The following is a 17,891-nucleotide window of genomic DNA, read 5'->3' on the forward strand; positions in this document are numbered from 1 at the left end:
ACATAATAATCTTTTTGTCCAAGCAATAATTCAAACTGTATCCAAGGATGCTTTTTCTCTACCTCAAATGGGTTTTCTCAGTTCTCGATTCCCACTAAACATAATGTATCACAGAGGGTGGGAGGAAAAAAAGTAAACAGTTTCAGAAACAACACCACAGAAGACACAAAGCAATAACAGAGCGCACACTGTGGCTTCAGTGATCATTTTCTAGCATTTTCCACAGCCGAGGAACAGAATGTATTTTAATGCAACTAATAATATACAAATTCCCCCAGAAGGCACAATACATTAATAATTATATGACAATATGAATATTTCAAGCTTTGTTTCCGAGTTACACTTGTGAGAATTTAGTGATTTATGTTGATGAAGTCAGCTGACGCCAGTACACCACATGTATAAACTGCACTAATCATTAGGTGCAGGGAGCAATAGGCTAGAGAGCAAATGTCAAAAAAACAACTTACACAATACCCTCAATAAACTCATCTAATTCTGTTGCCATCCATTCTACACCATCCTCCAGATTTTTAAAGATTTTGGCAACACTCAGCTGAATGACCAAATAATACAGAGGTCTGAAAGACAAGCACAAACCCATCTGTGTACAGTTCTCCATCTCCAGAGCATCTGTTTGGCAGTAGGAGTAGGTGGGCTGAACTGGAAGAGCCTCCCTGCCAAACCCTGGAGCTTCACTCTGTAGCCCTGCAGCCATCAACCAGAATTCCAACTGTTATGTAGAAGGTGGAGCTGATATTTTACCACTATGGCCATTTGGCATCCCGCTAATGCCAAGAAGGAAAAGCTGCAATACTTGGACATACAGGCAGCTCCAAGTTCCTGGCCATGCTAATGTTCATCTGTCAAACCAAAAAGAGCGAGAAAAAAGGAGCCACGGTGTAAACTCTGCCTCTCGGAAAAGAATGAAATAAGACAGCTGAGGAACTCTGAAAAATGACCCCACAAACCAAAAAAACACAAGGAAAGTACTAAATACATATGGAATGTTAAGACAAAACATATAGCTTGGTGTTTGCCAACAGAGAGACAGATTATTCAATCAAGACTGCAGAACCATTTTTCCAAACACCTGCTGGGAGATCAATTGTTTGATGTATGACTGGGTGATCCAGCATGCATGCAAATTAAGGCTGCTACATTGTTTATGAAAAGAAACCAGTGGGTGGGATCATCAGGGGTGTGGACACATTTTTACAACGGAGATAGCATGAATCTACAATGTTAAGGGAGTTCTTAGGGGCAAATCAAAGCCAATACTTGAAATTCTTCTGGTTAACTGCAGTGAGCTCATGTATACGTGCAATTAAATGTCTTCACTGTCAGACTGAAAAAGAAGGTGTCAATGCAGTGATAACAACAAACGGTACAGTGCACCGATTTTCTAATGTAACATCTAGCATTTATGCAACATTTAACCCCAGAGCTTTATTCTTTGCTTTCAGTCTGCTTCACTGCTCCTCCACAGCCTCAACAACCAGCTCCGAGCCTCTTGTTTCCTAGTAACTGTGGGAGGACTGTGGGACTTGGAGAACAGAGGCGCTTCTCAACTCATCAGGTGTCTGACAGTTGGGTGCACCCATGCATGGATTTGTAAATAAATTCACATGTTTGAGTGCATGCATATGATTTTCCCTTCTCTCTTTTTTTTGTGAAAGTAGGGATGATGCACAGTTTTTGTCCAGGCAAAAGAGATTCTAACCACTGGATGAATTGCCATGAAATGTATGTCTATGATCTATAAATAATGTTTGTAAAAGCATTGGTAATCCTATTACTCTGCCTCCTGCAGCATGACAAACTTGTCACTTTTCTGTTGAAATATTCCAGCAAATACTAGATCAACTTTAGCCTCTAACTGGATCCTATTTCATGTTCCCACCAGGATTAATTTGAATAATTTTGATGAGCTTTTACTTTTTAGTTTTTGTTTTCAAATAAAACTTAGCAAAAATACAGAGAATTGATAAATGATAAGTAGGGGGCCTATTCCCCAATAGAGCTTTTTGTCTGATAATCCTCTCCTGAACTTAAAATTTATTCAGAGAGCAGACAAGTCTGATCTTTACGATAGACTGTCCACACCGGCCAAATTTGTCAGCGATTAGTGTGTAACTATCAGTCCAAACATCACCAATATATCTGAAAAGCGTAAGTAACCATGTAACCGCACTGTTGAGGCAACTTCTAGAACCTTAGGTAACTGCAGCTTTGCCTGTAGAGAACTACTGCAAAATACCAAAAGGTCATTTAAATGGTGTAGCTAGCGTTATTTCAGTAAGCGGCTTAATTTAAAAAAATGGTTGACTTCTTATTTTTGTTGTTACAAATATTAAGTAAAAACAATCTCAATATCTCATAATTTAAGTAATTTTATTAAAAATGTAGCTCATATTAACTTCTTGAATAGAATATATGGTGGTGGCAAATGTAACCTTCCACTGTAATAATATCAATCCTCAAGTTAAATTGACTTTAAAACATATTTGCAGTTGTTAGTTGATTGTACATTTCTGATTGTCAGGATAAAAACAACACAATCATTCTTGTTATAAGATCCAGACTGAGTTCTGACTGCAGCATGGATTCAACAGACCTGTTACTAAGTGAGGTCAAACATTAGAAGGCACCTCCTTGTCACTGGAATCACAACCAGTAAGTGGTTCACTAACTTTATTACCAATAACTGAGCTGCTCACAATCTCTGTCACACACACACACATACACATATATTAAGAACAGCCATTTTCCTCTCTGCACCTGGCTCAGCCACTGCTAACTACAGTTCAGGGAACTGCTTCTCTGCTGCATATGTTAGAAAGTCTCAGCACAGGTCTCAGATAAAGATGTGCAACACACAGGCAGCATGGGATGAACCAGAGGGATGCAGATTTGTCCTAGCGTAAAACAGGTCTGACCTTTTCATACTTATGGCTCTAATACTTTATGGCAGTGGATTTGGGCCCATGCATGAATTTCACACGCAAGGTGACTGCAATGATTCCAGCTACAAAAATACATTTTTTAAGCTTGGCTGGACTCCTGGAAAATTCAAGTCTATATCTGCTCCTGTGCCAGTTTCAACTCATTACTTGTATATTAGTGGGCGATAACGTGCGAATTGAGAATTTCTGTGTGAGAAAGTAGGGAAATTAAGGAAGGAAATGAAAAGTGATCCCGAAGGTTGCAGCAGAGCGTAAACTTACTGCAGAGATTTAATGTCAAATGTTTTAGAGAACACACAAACAAGGATATGGACACACTCGCATGACCGAGTGATTTAAGCAGGTGACAGCAAACATAATGTATGTTTAAAGTTTTGACTCAAGAGGAGTAAAGATGGAGAGCTAAATTGCAGCCAAGCTCCAAGGCAATGTAGACACGATGCTTCAATTCACAAAGTGACACCAAATCTCTTGTTACGGTTTGATAAATCAACCTAAGTGTAAAAGTGGAGAAGAGCAATAAGGGAGGCGGCAAAGGAGTCTACTGAGAACAGGACCAGAATGAGAAGAAGACTATTTGGATCCAGTTAGAAGCAGAAGGAGGGTAATCTGCCCAGAATCAACAGAGCCTGCAGTCCCTGCTTTGTATTCCTGCCTGAACGTCTTTAAAATGAAAATCAGAAGCAATGGGAGGAAAACGTAGGAGGAAACAGTCTAACTAGGAGGAAAGACTTTACCACTTCTTCTCACACCTCACTAACACCAACATCTTTATTTCCTCTCCCAAATTCTACTTAGAATTCTACTTCTACTTATTTTTCCTTCTCAAGCTTCTACTGCTTCTCAGCAGCACCCTTTGTGAAATAACAGATTCAGAAAAGAGAGTGTTTAGCCCAAAGATATCCAGAATGTAAGCTCAATCAGGCGCTACCTTTTCTCGGGAGCTGACAGATACTTTCGTGATTCTGCTCAACTTGCTCTAAACTCTAAACCCTTTTAACTAATCACCTGCTCCTAAATCTTTAATAACCCCAGATTTGTCATCATAGAAAAACACAACCTTGTAAAAAAGGAAATTAGTGCAACATGATCTTCTTAGTTTAGACTACTGCGATTCCATGCATGAGGGAAGCAGATGTATTTGTAACTGACACATTGTGCCCCATTTTCACAGAATAATAAAAGTGCAGTGCATGCATGCTGCTATTTCAGGTATGACAAAACATGAGGTGTGGCTTATGTGGATATCAGGCTCTTTGTTCCACAAGAACCAAAGGTGTGCATTTACTAGAAGGTTCACATACAAGCACAAGTAAATCTTCCTGCACATAAAGGTTAGTCAGGTACTAAAATGGCTCAACTTCCTTTTTGCAGCTTCAAGAGGAACAATTTCAAAAGCTACATACTGAAAATACATTTGTGATGATAAGCAGCCATATTATCTCTAAATAATTCTTTATCTCTGACTAGAACATACACCGTATACTTCAACATGTATCGGTGTCCACTTCCTACCGGTATACTTAAAATACAACATATGACAGGGTGGGGGAAAAAAGAGCATTGCAGTCCTTAAATACAGGATTTGCAGCAGATCTGTTCTAATGGATTGCACTAAATTGCATGTGTGTGTCTAATAATGTGGTCTGGGAGTGGCTTATTATTGTCCTGGGAATTCTATTCAATCTTCCACTCTTTACTGGGTTGTGTGTGAGCAAAGAGAAAGCAATTAAGAAGGCAACTGATACCCAACTGATGAAACTAACTGTATGCTTTGGCAGAAGATGTGCATCTCAAATCCAAACCATAATGAATAAACACAAAAGTAATTGCTATCACAATGCACAAAATGTTAAAGCATCCCTGAAGAACTGTTTAACACTTCATAATTTGTTTTTACAGGCTGAATAAAAACATTAGAACAGCAAATTTCTGTCTTGGACAGATTACGACTATGGCTGCATCTCCTTTAATAAGCAGCTGGTTTTCACTTCTCCAGCAGAGAGATCTGGATCTATTGGTATTAGAGTCAGACTGTATGGTTACGGTATTGAGGGCATTTATTATGTAAATCAGGACCAGCTCAGGTGTTTGGTCCTACAATAAATGCTTGAAATACAAGTTTATCAAAGCGAAAACTGAAATCACACACATACTTTTGCAAATCAGTTTGCCATAGGCAGACTTTGAAAGGTGACATTTTACTTCAATAGATGAAAGTAGGTGAAAATAAATAAGTAAGAAGTCACTGCCAAGCTGAAAATACTGACAGTGGGATTGCTGTGCATGCTGTCAATCAGTGTACTGATTGCCACAGGCAGGGTGGATGATGGAAGGAGAGGAGACAATAAGCAGCCTCACACAGTGGCAAAGTTTGAATTTCAGCATTGCATGTGACTGCTAGTCATTCAACTCATTTTACTTCTTATTCTTGCACAGTTTGAATTATTAAAAAGATTTAAAAGGGGCATAAAGTGCTCAGTAATCAAGGCAAAAGAGAGTTCAGAAGGAAAACGACAGTCTTTTGCCAGCTAAATCTGAATATTTTCCTCATTATCTCCTCGCTTTTCACTCGTTGATCTGCACAGTACCAACTGTCCCCGCAGCAAAACACAGATGCTGCTTTCAAATATTGTGGAATGTATTTTAATTACTTGCAGGCTACATTACACTGTTAAACAGTCAACACATGGAAAACATGAATTTTCCATTCTATGCATAATCTTGCTCTTACAAAACAGCACTACTTGCAAAATGTTTAATTGTTCCTTCTGCTGCAGCACAAAGCATCTCCTTACCAGCCAGGTTTCACTACAAATACCTTTATATACAACACGTTGTTTTATGACCTGCTATCCAGAGCTTTCACGAGCGAATTAAGGCACCAAGACCTTTCCAACAAACCACTGTGGAGCAACTACAGCTTTGTGAGTAGGGAAAATCTTTATTCTAAGGAAATTAATATTGTCCTCTTGTATTCACAGGGTGATCACTTCAGGATCACATCATACAACTGCTACAGAGTGATGAACTATAAAATACTTGCAATTTTGAATTATAACAAACCAGCTGCAGCCACATTAGCAGCTGGAGAAGAGCTGAGGGAGGGTATATCGTAGAATAGATTTTACCAGCTCCCAGGATGTGACTGTAGGCTATCCAATTGCCCTCCAGACGGAGGGGAAGTATAGAGCCTTATGTATGTTAATATACAGAAAGCATTCCAAAGGTTTATACTTCATATCATACGTAGACTTCCAACACTATTATTATTATTACTATCATACTATAATATATATTGTATCACTATTATTATTGTGGAGTACCACAGAGGCACATTTATAGACATAAGAGTGACCCATTGTGCATGCAGCTGGAAATATGAAAGGAGGAGGTCAGGAAACCCCCACACTCTTGGAGACAGTTCTTTAAGCAGGATGGTGACAGTGCCCCAACTTCAACTGAGCTAGTTCTGACTGTAAGCTTCTAAGCTTTTGTGCCCTCACAATGATTCAAAAGGCAGTGACAGTGGATCATCTTGCTCATGGAGGCATTAGATGTGGATCCAATTCTATATAAGATGAAATGTTTACATATAAAAGATCATTTTTATCTATCTATTTCTCTTTTTTCCACTAGTGGACTGTAAAATGCAAAAGTGTTGAAACACCTCTTGTCTTTTTACATTTTGCCTCCAGTGAGCCAAATGTTCTCATTATCGTTTAAACTGATCTTGTGCAATAGTTTTACAGGCTTTTTAAAGGTCTGTCAGAGTTTTTTCTTTACCTGTTTTAATCATTTTCACTCCAGTCCTTAAGTAAGCCACTTAACACTGACCCATGAATCATTCAAATACAAAAAAGAACCTCAAGGAATAAAACAGAATTCAACACTTCAGTCACATCAGTCAACTTTGCAAAGACCAATTTTCAGATTTCATCTTTAGGCATTTTATTATGAACAATCTGTCACAAAGACACATACTTTGCTTCCATTTCTTTAATTTCATCAATGGAAAATGCCAAATATAACATAGTTTGACATAAAATTGTTGGCTTTTTTTAATATGGAAATATTGGCATGATATTTCAGCACGATAAGCAGTGTATCCTAAACAAATAGACAAATAGAGGACAAAGAAAGAAGTGGTAGGCCTTAAAAAACATCTATAGCAGAAAAAAAATCGTGCAAAGACCTGACAGAACGTGAGAGAAGCATCTGAACCCTCAGTTAATCAGTCTGTTCACTGAAGCCTCATCAGAAATCCTCTCCATGGAAGGGTGGCTGTCAAGAAGTCAGTCTTAAGAAAGGGAAACAGGGAGAAAAGGCTGAGCTATGCCAAATGGCACAAGAAGTGGACTGAAAATCAGTGAGAAGAGGGATGAATCCTCCCGAGAGCCCGGACCTCAACATTATTGAAGCAGTGTGGGATCATCTGACAGAGAACAGAACAAAAGGCAGCCAACATCCAAAGAAGAGCTTTGGGATGTCCTTCAAGAAGCCTGGAGAACTATTCCTGAAGATTACTTAAAGAAATGACAGAAAGCTTGTCTAAGAGGGTTCAGACTGTGTTGAAGAATAAAGGTGCTCATACCAAATTTTGACTTTCAAGTTAGTTAGAACTCTACAAACAACATATTTACAATTTAAATACGCAGCTCACTTAGTTGTTTTACAAAGATGCACGAATCAAAAAAGATTCCAGTACTTCAACTCAGTATACCTTCCAATACAGAGCTTCCTTTCAAATCATGTTAAAGTCACCGGAATCATTTTTATGTTAGCCAATAAGACTATGAGTCCGTGGGTCACTATGACTACAGAAATGTAACTGACAACAAAAACAATTACTCTTCAAATACAAATAATCCCCAGAAAACAAATGCTCAAAAGTTTAAAAATACACTGATGAATAATGCTGACTTCCTTAAGTGACGTTAAATGTATTTTTGCCATATTTAACCTGATATTTTTAGAAATACACAAGTGTAACAAATAGCTTTGACATTTAATAGCGACCTATCAGGTAAACATTGTTCAAACACTCTTCAGAAAGAGTAAATGGTCAATATCAATTCTTTCCTTTGAAAAGGTCAAAATTAAAAGCAGAAAAATTAAAATACACAAGTCATGAAAGACTAAGAAAAAATGACATTGCAAGGATTTGTCTGTAATTTGAACATTTGCATTTTTCAAATTATACTCATGGTTAATATTTCTCAATCCAACACCATGCGCTGATATCAGACTCTGCCATCCACATAGTTGTGGCATGGAAACAAGGACCTTTGATAAATGTATGTAATATTCAAACCCTTGAATCATTAATGACCTTGAAGGCTCAGTAGTGTGCTTACCACTGCAGCTGTGAGAGTCCCTCCATAAACACCACAGACCCCCGGAGTAAAAGCACAAATCATTGACAAAGATTTTGATCTTTGATTTTTGCAACTTCTGTTCCCATTAATGAATCCCTGCTGAGTCAAAGAAAACACAAAGACTTCGACAAGATGGGAAAGCCGCTTTACAATGATCTAGAGATCAGTTTTTCACAGAACAATTCTAATCTGTTGAAGCGTGCCTCGATCATTATGCAGTCACCAAATGTTGCATGGATATCTACATCCCTCATGCACTAATTAAAAATACACATTCAAACAAATGCGTGTGGATGAACATATGTGAGCTCAAACCGTAGCGCATTTCAAACTTGCTGTGACAAGGACACAAAAACATTATGTGCTCAAACCCCTTTTCTGAAAGAGAAAATTTGCCCAGAAACGTGGGGTTTGTGCATCATCTCGCATTTTGTTCAGCTGATTTACTTTACAGTCAGTACAAGTGTGGTTATGCTATTCCCAACAGGGTCAATTACTCCAGAAATGCCCTTAAACCATGCAGCTTCTCAGCCATAAAACATTGCATCATCATTAGCCAATAGCAAGGCAGCATTCATGGGGCTTTGTGTGGCACAGACCAAGGGGATAAGCAGGTGGATAAGTACAAAACTGTGACTGCACAAACATTGCAAGATCCACTGTGTGCTGCTGTTAATAAAAAATATGCTTAAAAGCTTAGGCAGACAGTTTGATAATGAGCACACATTTTTACCAAGAACTCATATAACACAGCGTGTGATTGAGCATAAACAGACTTCAATAAACGCTAGCATATTATGTGATTCAATTGAGGTTGTGTCCCTGCCTGCAAGATACACATCTGACGGGGACATAATGACATGACCCAGTGCGGTCCACCTGTCTTAGATAGATGGTAAACAGACCAGCTCGGCAGCTGCTTTTAAAACAAAATATGTCAGTTAAAAACCTGTATCACTAATTGTCCTTACTACTATCTTCCTGTATCAGTTTGTTCCCGTAAATTATTCATTTTTCAATTAATTTTTCAATGTCAAAGCAAACTTGCACTCGACACTCCAACAGTAAACTCACTCAGCTGACTTTGTCATAAATGTTGTTTACACAAAAGTAAAGACAATTTTTTCTACGGTCAAAGTTAAAAAAAAAACAAAAAACAGGCAACTGAAGCCAAGAGATGATCATAACACAACAGATATTATCATATTCTCATCACATCATGTAGAGCTGTGGCATGTTTCCCTCTCTCTGCCAGCGCCCGCCTTTCATACACTATAACATCACTCCAGCATGCAGTTTAACAGCATCTCAGCTACTGCGGCCGCTTAAAGGCATGAATCTGGCTCTGCCTCACTAAAGAGGATCAGCAGATAGACAGACATGTGGTTTGACATAAACCTCAGCTAGGTGGAACATGCAGCAAAAAGCTACCAGGATATGCAGTCTCTACACAAAGGGAACATTTTGATAAGCATTAGCTCTGGCTCAACACTGGGCTTAACGCTTGACTCTCTTAATCTATTCTTCATGGTTTAGCCTTGGAGCATGAATTGGTGAAACTCTTAAAACATGCATCTTTTTGCAGTTACAAGAAGTGGTTGAAGTCTGACTAACAAATGGAAATAGCACACTTTTTTACTGACCAACTTGGGAAAGCTAATCCCAGGCTGACAAATTGCTGCCTTGTAGGTGGCTTGAATGCAATTATATTGGTCTTTAGCGGCATTACATTGAATTTGTCATTTGAATTGCCACCAACAGCAATGACAGCGCAGCAGGTTGAAACAGTCTGAATTTTTTTGTATCAGGAAATTATTCCAAACAGCTGTTCTTCTCTAGAAAAATAACATGCAACTAAATCTATTGTGTATGTTTTAAAGGGCTCTCATGGGCACATATTCAGACTAATCCATGTCAATCTCCCCTTTAGACAGATAGTGACAACCAACAGACACAACTCCAAGGACAAGCTTTACGAAGAAAGCAAAAATCATCATTCACACAATTCTCTGGCCAGTGCAAAAGGTGCTTATCTCTGCCTTCACCTCAAGCTCATCTCCTCTGATACTGATGAGTGTCAGAAAAAAATTATTCAACTATCAGCTTTGAGAAATAAAAGGTTAATGAAAAGCTAAACATAGCAGTCAAAAACTGACCAGACAAGCTGATCAGTATAAAAAAACAAACAGAATAAGCCAACAAGCAAACAAGTTGCTTTACTATTCTACTGTTGAGCCCTCGCAATCTGTCCAAATAATGACCTCATTTAGACACTAAAATCATGTTGCTGCTGCCTGAAGCAGGACCTCTGCATCATAACTTACCCGTCCACCTACGAGCAAACCATTTTTTTATCTTCTGTTCTGTCGAACTTCCCTTCATTCTTTCCCCGTCTTTCATATCCTCTGTATGTTGTCTCGCTTGCGTTCCACACACAAACTAGCAGACTGTCCCTTGGTGAGAGTCAAGCAAAGGATGAAAAGGAGGGGAGGAAGAAAAGGTGAGGGAGAGTGAGGAGTAAGAGAGCGAAATTGATGTGGATGAATTCCCTGAGCTGCATGGTGTTTATTTTTTGCCCTTTTCTTCTTTCTCTACGTTATTACATGTTTAGACATGACTCAAGTGTATTCACCATTTCATTTTCTTACTTTCACACTGTTCTCTCTTTTCCCACGTGAACAAAGAAATCAAGAGCATAAAACATAGACACTCGGTTTGTTTTAAACCAGCTTTTTCATGCTGCAAAATTTATAGGGCGGTCAAATATAGCGAAATAGATTCAAAGAAACGTGAAAAGGAGGGCTGAGGCCTGAAGGGTAAAGGAAAAACATCACATTAAGGAAATGACCCACCCGCTCATCCAATTACAATACCATCCCCCATTTACCCACGGCAAACCTAATTCCCTTCATAAGCTATCATTTTGCTTCCACTATTTTTATTTGTCTTATTCATCTTTGCTTTGTGTCTCTTTTGCAAACACACACACACACAAACACACACCTCTTGGAGTGCCTCACTTCCCATAGGTTACCTATGTAGTTGACAGCAGCAGCTGCATCTACTCACACTTTGCTCTTGTCTACACACAAAACAAACATCTGTCAGTTTCCCCTCTTACACTTAGATACACACACAATCACACCCACCAACACCACCTGTTTCACTTATACTACTTCTGCTCTACACCAGCACCCTCCCATTTCGTGCTGTTCCCACACATGGCGCCTTCACCCTGTGTTTCCAACACTTCATCCTCATTCAACAGCCTCTCCCTCAGCGCCTCATTCCTAACCTACAACCCATTAACTGATGCCACCTCGCAGCATCACTCTCTTCAAGCAATGCCGCTCTTCACGAGCTCTCAGCCCAACCCCCATCCCCTGCTTCCACAGAGTGTGACCCGAGGACAGCCAGCTGGTTAGATGGCAAAAACACACAGAACCAAGAAAAAAAACCTGCTACACAAGTATGCATGAAGATAGCGTAGACATGCCTTGGGATGGTGCATTGCCCATGCTGCGACACGGATGGTTGCAGCTGAAAGTGATCGCGTTTCCTGTTTCCCCCTCCTCTTTTTTCCTCTCTACTCCTCCCTCCTCCTGTTCCTCTCTTTCTGTTCTTCACAAAGCGCTGTGTCTCTCCTTCCTTTTGCCGGTCCCTGCGCTCCTATTCGCTCCTCGCCTTCTCCCGTCCTCCTTCCCTTTGTCTCGCTCTGGCTTTCTCTTGCCTCCGCCGGAACCTCCTTCTCGAGATGGCCGTGGTCCAGCGGCGGCACTCCTGACAGCACTGCGCGTGTGTGGCTGTAAGCACGTGTGTGCGTGTATGTGTGTGAGGATGAGGTTGGCTGAGAGTGCCTGAGTGTGTGTATGAGTGTGGGAGCAAGAGAAAAGAGATGGGTGTACTCTTCAGCAGTTTGAGCTTTGGAAGTGTGCGCATGCCGGTGCAGGTATGCTCAGCATTCAGTGAAGAATGGGGTAAAAATTTTACCAATGATACATTTACACTCACTCTCCCACTCTATCTCACTTGCTCTCTTCATGCCTTCTTTCCTCCCTGTTACACATTATACTCTCTCTCCTCTTAAAGACACAGGCAGTGCACTGCATTGCTACACGCCTAAGGCACATCTCATGATATGGTAATAGAGGGGAGTCCAGGGACATGGTCCTGTATGGGGCTCTGCAGCTGAGCGAGCAGAGGAGGTGGGTGGAGAAATACTTGAAGCATCTATTGTACCACAAATGGACGAGAGAATCAGAAAGGGTGGTGCTGGTGATGGGAGAGAAGGGGGAATGGAAGAGAGGGATGAGAAACATCCTCTTGTGACAACAGCAGCTAATGATGAAGCTGTGCTGGCCCAGGGGTGAAATGTAGTTGATTGGCATGGCAACTGCAGATCCAGTGAGAATGACGGCACAGGAGAGCAAGCTCAGCAACACTCTGGCCTGTTGTTTCTGTCCTGCCGGATACTTGTTTGCAAGCATGAATTATAGCTCAATCCAGATTTAGAACAGAAATCTATGTGCTATCGAAGACTGCCTCTTAATGGAGAAAAACCCATACTGACATGAATCATGTGAAAAGTTGCATCTGATGGAGGACAAGACACAAAAATGAGCTACAACTAGTTAAAAGAAAAAAACAGGTTGAATGAAAAGTAAGACATGCATTGTGGTGGGGTCCAGCCTCATTATCAATGCCTCATATACCGCTGCTTTAAAAAGACCGCTTGGTGCCGGGTTGTAGCACACAGGATGCCCTTTAGCATATTTTTTCAATGTGCAGGGTCAGCATTGTGCAAGGCCGAATTTAAAGCCAAACGGTGCAACTTAATCAAGTCATCACAGTGTCTAAATTTAACCATTCGATGCGTAAGAATGAAATTGGAAAATCTACTTTCACTGGACTGTAATAGCAACTACCGAGAGAAAGCCAAGAGGAAAACTGCGGAAGTCCCACCCCGAACCCCAAAATGGAAAGTCATCTCCCCGAGGTGGTTGTGGATGTGCATGCATACAACATGTTCTTATTCTAGTACCAGCTTAGGCCAAGAATATGCTTTTTTTTTTAGCCTCGTGCCTATGTAGGCAACCGGCTTTGTTCACATATTTCCCTGTTGACTACACCTGTTCCCAGATTCCACCAGGAGGTAAATCAGCAAGCTCAGGCCGAACAGAGCTTTGAGACTGAGACAGGACGTAAACAATGGACACTGAGACAATAAGGCTCACTGAGGCTATGATTTTGATTTTCTGTTGATGTTAAGGTCGTGGCAGTATAAGTGACAGCTCTGGTTTAGTAGATGACCAAGGCGTTGGATATCCAGTACCCTACACTTCTTCTACCAGTCACCTCCATCTCAATTGTTTAGGATGTGCAAAACTGAGATTCTAAGCAGGACAAATGAAGCAGTCATCATAAACACATATTTTTTTTAAAAATTGCTTTTTTGTTATGCCATAGAGTCCACTCCTTAAACAGACCATGCTTTATACACATGTAGTATAGTGTAGCATTTACAGCAAGAGGAATCCAGATAGTTGTTAGACATCCATACTGAGCCTGGAACACACAATCTGATGATTCTGATACCTACGTCATGCAGAACCTTCTGGATGCTCACGTACAGCACATGATTTAAAACTCACATAATGGGGACACTTGCCTGTCATTCTCAAGGCAGCACTCGCTCCCAGTGCCAAATATTGCCGTGGTTTGCACGTGAATGACTCCGCTGCCAAGGACACCGAGTATGTTACACAGTGATGCTAATGGCTTTGACAAAACAACAGTTTTGAAGCACTCAGGATGAAAACAGGTTGTTCTTTGCTGTAGCAGCTGAAAAGTGCTGAGAAATTAAGAAGTTAAAAGGTTGAGAGAGAAAGAGGCAGAAGATGGAAGGTCCCTCCAGTGATGAGAAAGATTAATAATACATGATCAGGCTGCTTGTATGGAAGGTCTGTAATGTCCAGCTGGCTCACGGGAAAGAATGTATCAGCCTGCGAGGTGAAGCCTGTCCATCTGAGCTGGAAAAAGGCCAACAAAAAGTTGGAACAATACAAATAACATGTTTAAGTCAAAGCAGGGGCCATTTACAAAGTTTATACAATCAAAATATCATATTAATCCTTAGCAGTTCGATTGCAATTAACTCTATAGTTAATAATAAGAGATGCAATATGACTACCAAATTATTCAGCCCCCATTGCATGTTAGGTTTATTGTAAATATCATAATCATTTCAAGCTGTTTATTATGGCTGGATCTCAAAAGGGTATTATAAATAGCTTGATAAACTTGATATCACAGGTGTTTTCTTCAAACTTATCACACCTGGCTAGTTTTTGTGTTTGGTAGACAGAAAATGATTTGATCTTTTGGCAAAAAACTTAATAGCCTTCAGATAAGGTATGATATCTGCATAGTGCATTTCAATCTATAAAAGCAAAATGGCATAGACTGCAAATGCAAGGAATCTTTCTGGAGATTAAGTCTGAAGCATAGTTTGCAAATTCATGACAAAAGGTACATTTGCCACTCTGGATGTGGCAGAGAAAGTTAACAATATAATAAAATTTTTAAGAAGAACTGAAAGAAAGACGGTGACTAAAAACCCCTGAGACACTATGACAGACTTGCAGAAAGACCTAGTGGCTGCAGGCACTAAGATTTCAGTTGAAACAGTAAGGCACACACATCACGCTGAAAGGTTGCATGCCAGAGGTCCAAGGTGTAAACCACTTCTGACCCAAAAGAACAAAGAAAATCATTTCTACACATGTAAAACAGCATTAAACCAAACTGTGACATTTTTTAAACGAATTGTCTCAGAAGCAACAAGTAGGATTAAACTTCCCCTAAGAACAAAAAAGACACGAACAGTGACAGGCTAGCACTTGCAAGTAGTGCATATTCAATACGGCAGATGGGATCAGCAGCAGGGTGTGTGTAAGGACAAGAACAGGGCAGAGAATGAAGGCAAGGCTTGCCAACCTCACAGCGTACTATATAGATGGGAGTAGCATTTTGCTACTTTGGAGGTGGACTGTTCACAAAATCTACATCTCATAATATGCATATGTAACATCCACATGTAGATATCTCATATTCAAAAAGAAGGGCACTTAAATAATAGTGGTTCACCTAACTTTAATCCCTGGATTCCATTATTTACATCTTGCAGCAGCGTTTTCAACAATCCAATTCATGTGATAAACAGCTTGTTGACATAGAACACCTCACACAGCATGAGCACATGACAGGGGCATATATAAATATGTGCCAATTTTACATTTTATTACTCCTTATGCACTACTGCTGTGTGGTCATATTTCATGTGTACAGTTAGTAAAGGAGGCACCAAAGAGGTGACTTTGGGCTTTGCTTACACCTATCTGTTAAATTCCTTTATCAAATTATAATGGAGCTTGGGTAGGGTTGGTGTTTCTGATTCAGGACTTGTATATTTTGCTTTAGTGGAAAGCAGCTCATTGCATAGGTGCAACTTGCTGAGTAAGTAGTTTGGAGATGTTGATGAGCACACAATGCCACTAGTTCCTAATGAAATGGCATCTGCTGTTTTATTTTTGGCTCTGGAAACGACCTTATTGCAGTTTGAGTTTTCAGGACGCTCTGCTTAAAAATGATTTTACTTTTTCAAATCCATATCACTGTAAACAATTTTTGGTTACCCTCAGGCAGCAGAAGGAGCCCAGTTTGCCCTGGTTGTCCTCCTTCCTCCTCTCCATCTCAGCTGTGCGAGCTTATCGACCCAGAAACCCTTCAGCACATTCTGTGGCACAATAGATCTGCCCTCGCTTCAGTGGAGTCTGGCTATCTGAGGTTATGAAAGGGGGGTGGGGAGATTGTCAGTGACGGCATGACTTGGATGTAGGAAGACAACCTTGGCGGGCAGGAGCCAGAGATGTTCTTACTGTATACGAAAAACAGAAAAGGTGACTGTCATAACAGATCAATCATGTAATCAAGCCATGTGCAAATATATGCACTAATGCACACGGTTGCATGTGTGTCAATTTAACCTTCAAACCATTACCCAAAGACATTGTATGTTCTGTGCTAACAGGATCCTCTGGGTCCAAGGATAAAAAGTACAAGGTTAGATGGAGTTCTAAATGTCCACATGGATGAATATCACCTCTCCTCACTTGACATCTGCCTTCGAAAAAACAAAATCAGAAGCAGAAAATCAGCAGTGCCACTGCTTCTATTGTACTTATTCAGATCACTTGTCAACAATGTCCACTAGAGATGGAACAAGTTACTAAGAGCAACACTAAATGCCTGGTAAGAACTGCTTGAGATAGAAAGCCTAGCAGCAGCTATTGTACGTGTGGTCCAGGCACTACGTAGCTGTTCCACTGAAAGGCACCTCAGACCACTGGGGAAATACACTGTGATTATCATACAGTATGTAAGACCCAGGCACCAGCTGTCCACTGAGATGGATAAAAAGATAGAAAGTGCAGCAAACCACCTGAGGCACAGCAGTCATGGAACTGACAACTACACTACATATATATATATATATATATATATATATATATATATATATATATATATATATATATATATATATATATATATATACACACACATCTCAAAAGCTTTTCCCACATGTTTCAACACTTCAAGTCACTAATGTTTTAAACCTGTAAGATGCATTTTAGAGAGATAATCTGTTTGGAACAGGATGGCAATAATTTAAAGCATTTCAGTACTGTATGGATACTGTAAATTGGCTTTGAAAAGTTTAACACAAGCACATCTTCCAATTTCAAGGCCATACTGATAACAGTGAATATCCCTCCACTAGAAACATACAATATTACACAACAGGCCACTTACCTTGCGTTGCGTTTGAAGCTGTCACTTTGCACAAGGAAGAATCTGCGAATTGGAAAAAGAGCATGTTCCAGTACAAGCAAGTCCCTCCATGACTGTTGCTTGACACTCAACTTGATTAGACCGCCTCATCAGAGGGGTTGCATTGGATATAATTCCCAGAGTGAGCTGAATATCAATTCAGGGGTGGATGCTAAATTTCTCCATTTATCATCCACTCTGTTCACTCACAATGGTTCTCGTGTTAAAACACAGTGAGGATGTCGGAAGAAGGTACTGAAAGTGAACTAGATTTTTTCTATTACAAATTAGTGCTGCTAGTTTTCACTTGCTGGCTGCTTCTTTTCAGACACAAATATTGTAGCTTACATTTTCATTCCACTAAATTGATACAAGACAGATGACTTATCCGACGTTTCATCATTGTTACTATTATTAAATTTAAGCCTCTGTAAGCTTTTTCATCAGAAACATATGGAAGATTATACCATGTTAAAGATTAAACCAGTAGTTCAAGCAGATTAACTCAGTGTTTTAAAATTATTCTATTCTTTTATTTCTTATTCTAATGCCCAAAACTTAACATCTGATGGCACAAGCAAAAACTTTTTTTCTTTTTTTTCTCTCTTTTCCAAATTATTGGAACTTCTCAGACAGATTGTAACCCTTTGAAGGGAAG

The 17,891-nt window shown here is 39.9% G+C and overlaps 1 protein-coding gene across 3 annotated transcripts in view; it reads right to left on the minus strand.

The window, feature by feature from the left end:
• srcin1a (SRC kinase signaling inhibitor 1a) overlaps positions 1-12,297 on the minus strand; it is a 94,313-nt gene extending 82,016 nt beyond the window's left edge. Inside the window, exon 1 of one of the 3 annotated variants that reach the window (XM_072368776.1) lies at positions 11,841-12,297. In XM_072368776.1, coding sequence (XP_072224877.1) covers positions 11,841-11,862 — 22 coding nt within the window. In that variant the 5' untranslated portion in view covers positions 11,863-12,297. Of the gene's footprint in view, positions 1-10,668; positions 11,767-11,840 lie in introns of those variants that run through there. The other 2 variants (XM_072368777.1, XM_072368779.1) reach the window with 2 other exon arrangements.
• Positions 12,298-17,891: the final 5,594 nt, after the last annotated feature.

Source organism: Leuresthes tenuis, unplaced genomic scaffold, assembly GCF_036924035.1.
Source record: "Leuresthes tenuis unplaced genomic scaffold, fLeuTen1.0.hap1 SCAF_17, whole genome shotgun sequence".
In the NCBI taxonomy this organism is placed as follows: Eukaryota; Metazoa; Chordata; class Actinopteri; order Atheriniformes; family Atherinopsidae; genus Leuresthes; species Leuresthes tenuis.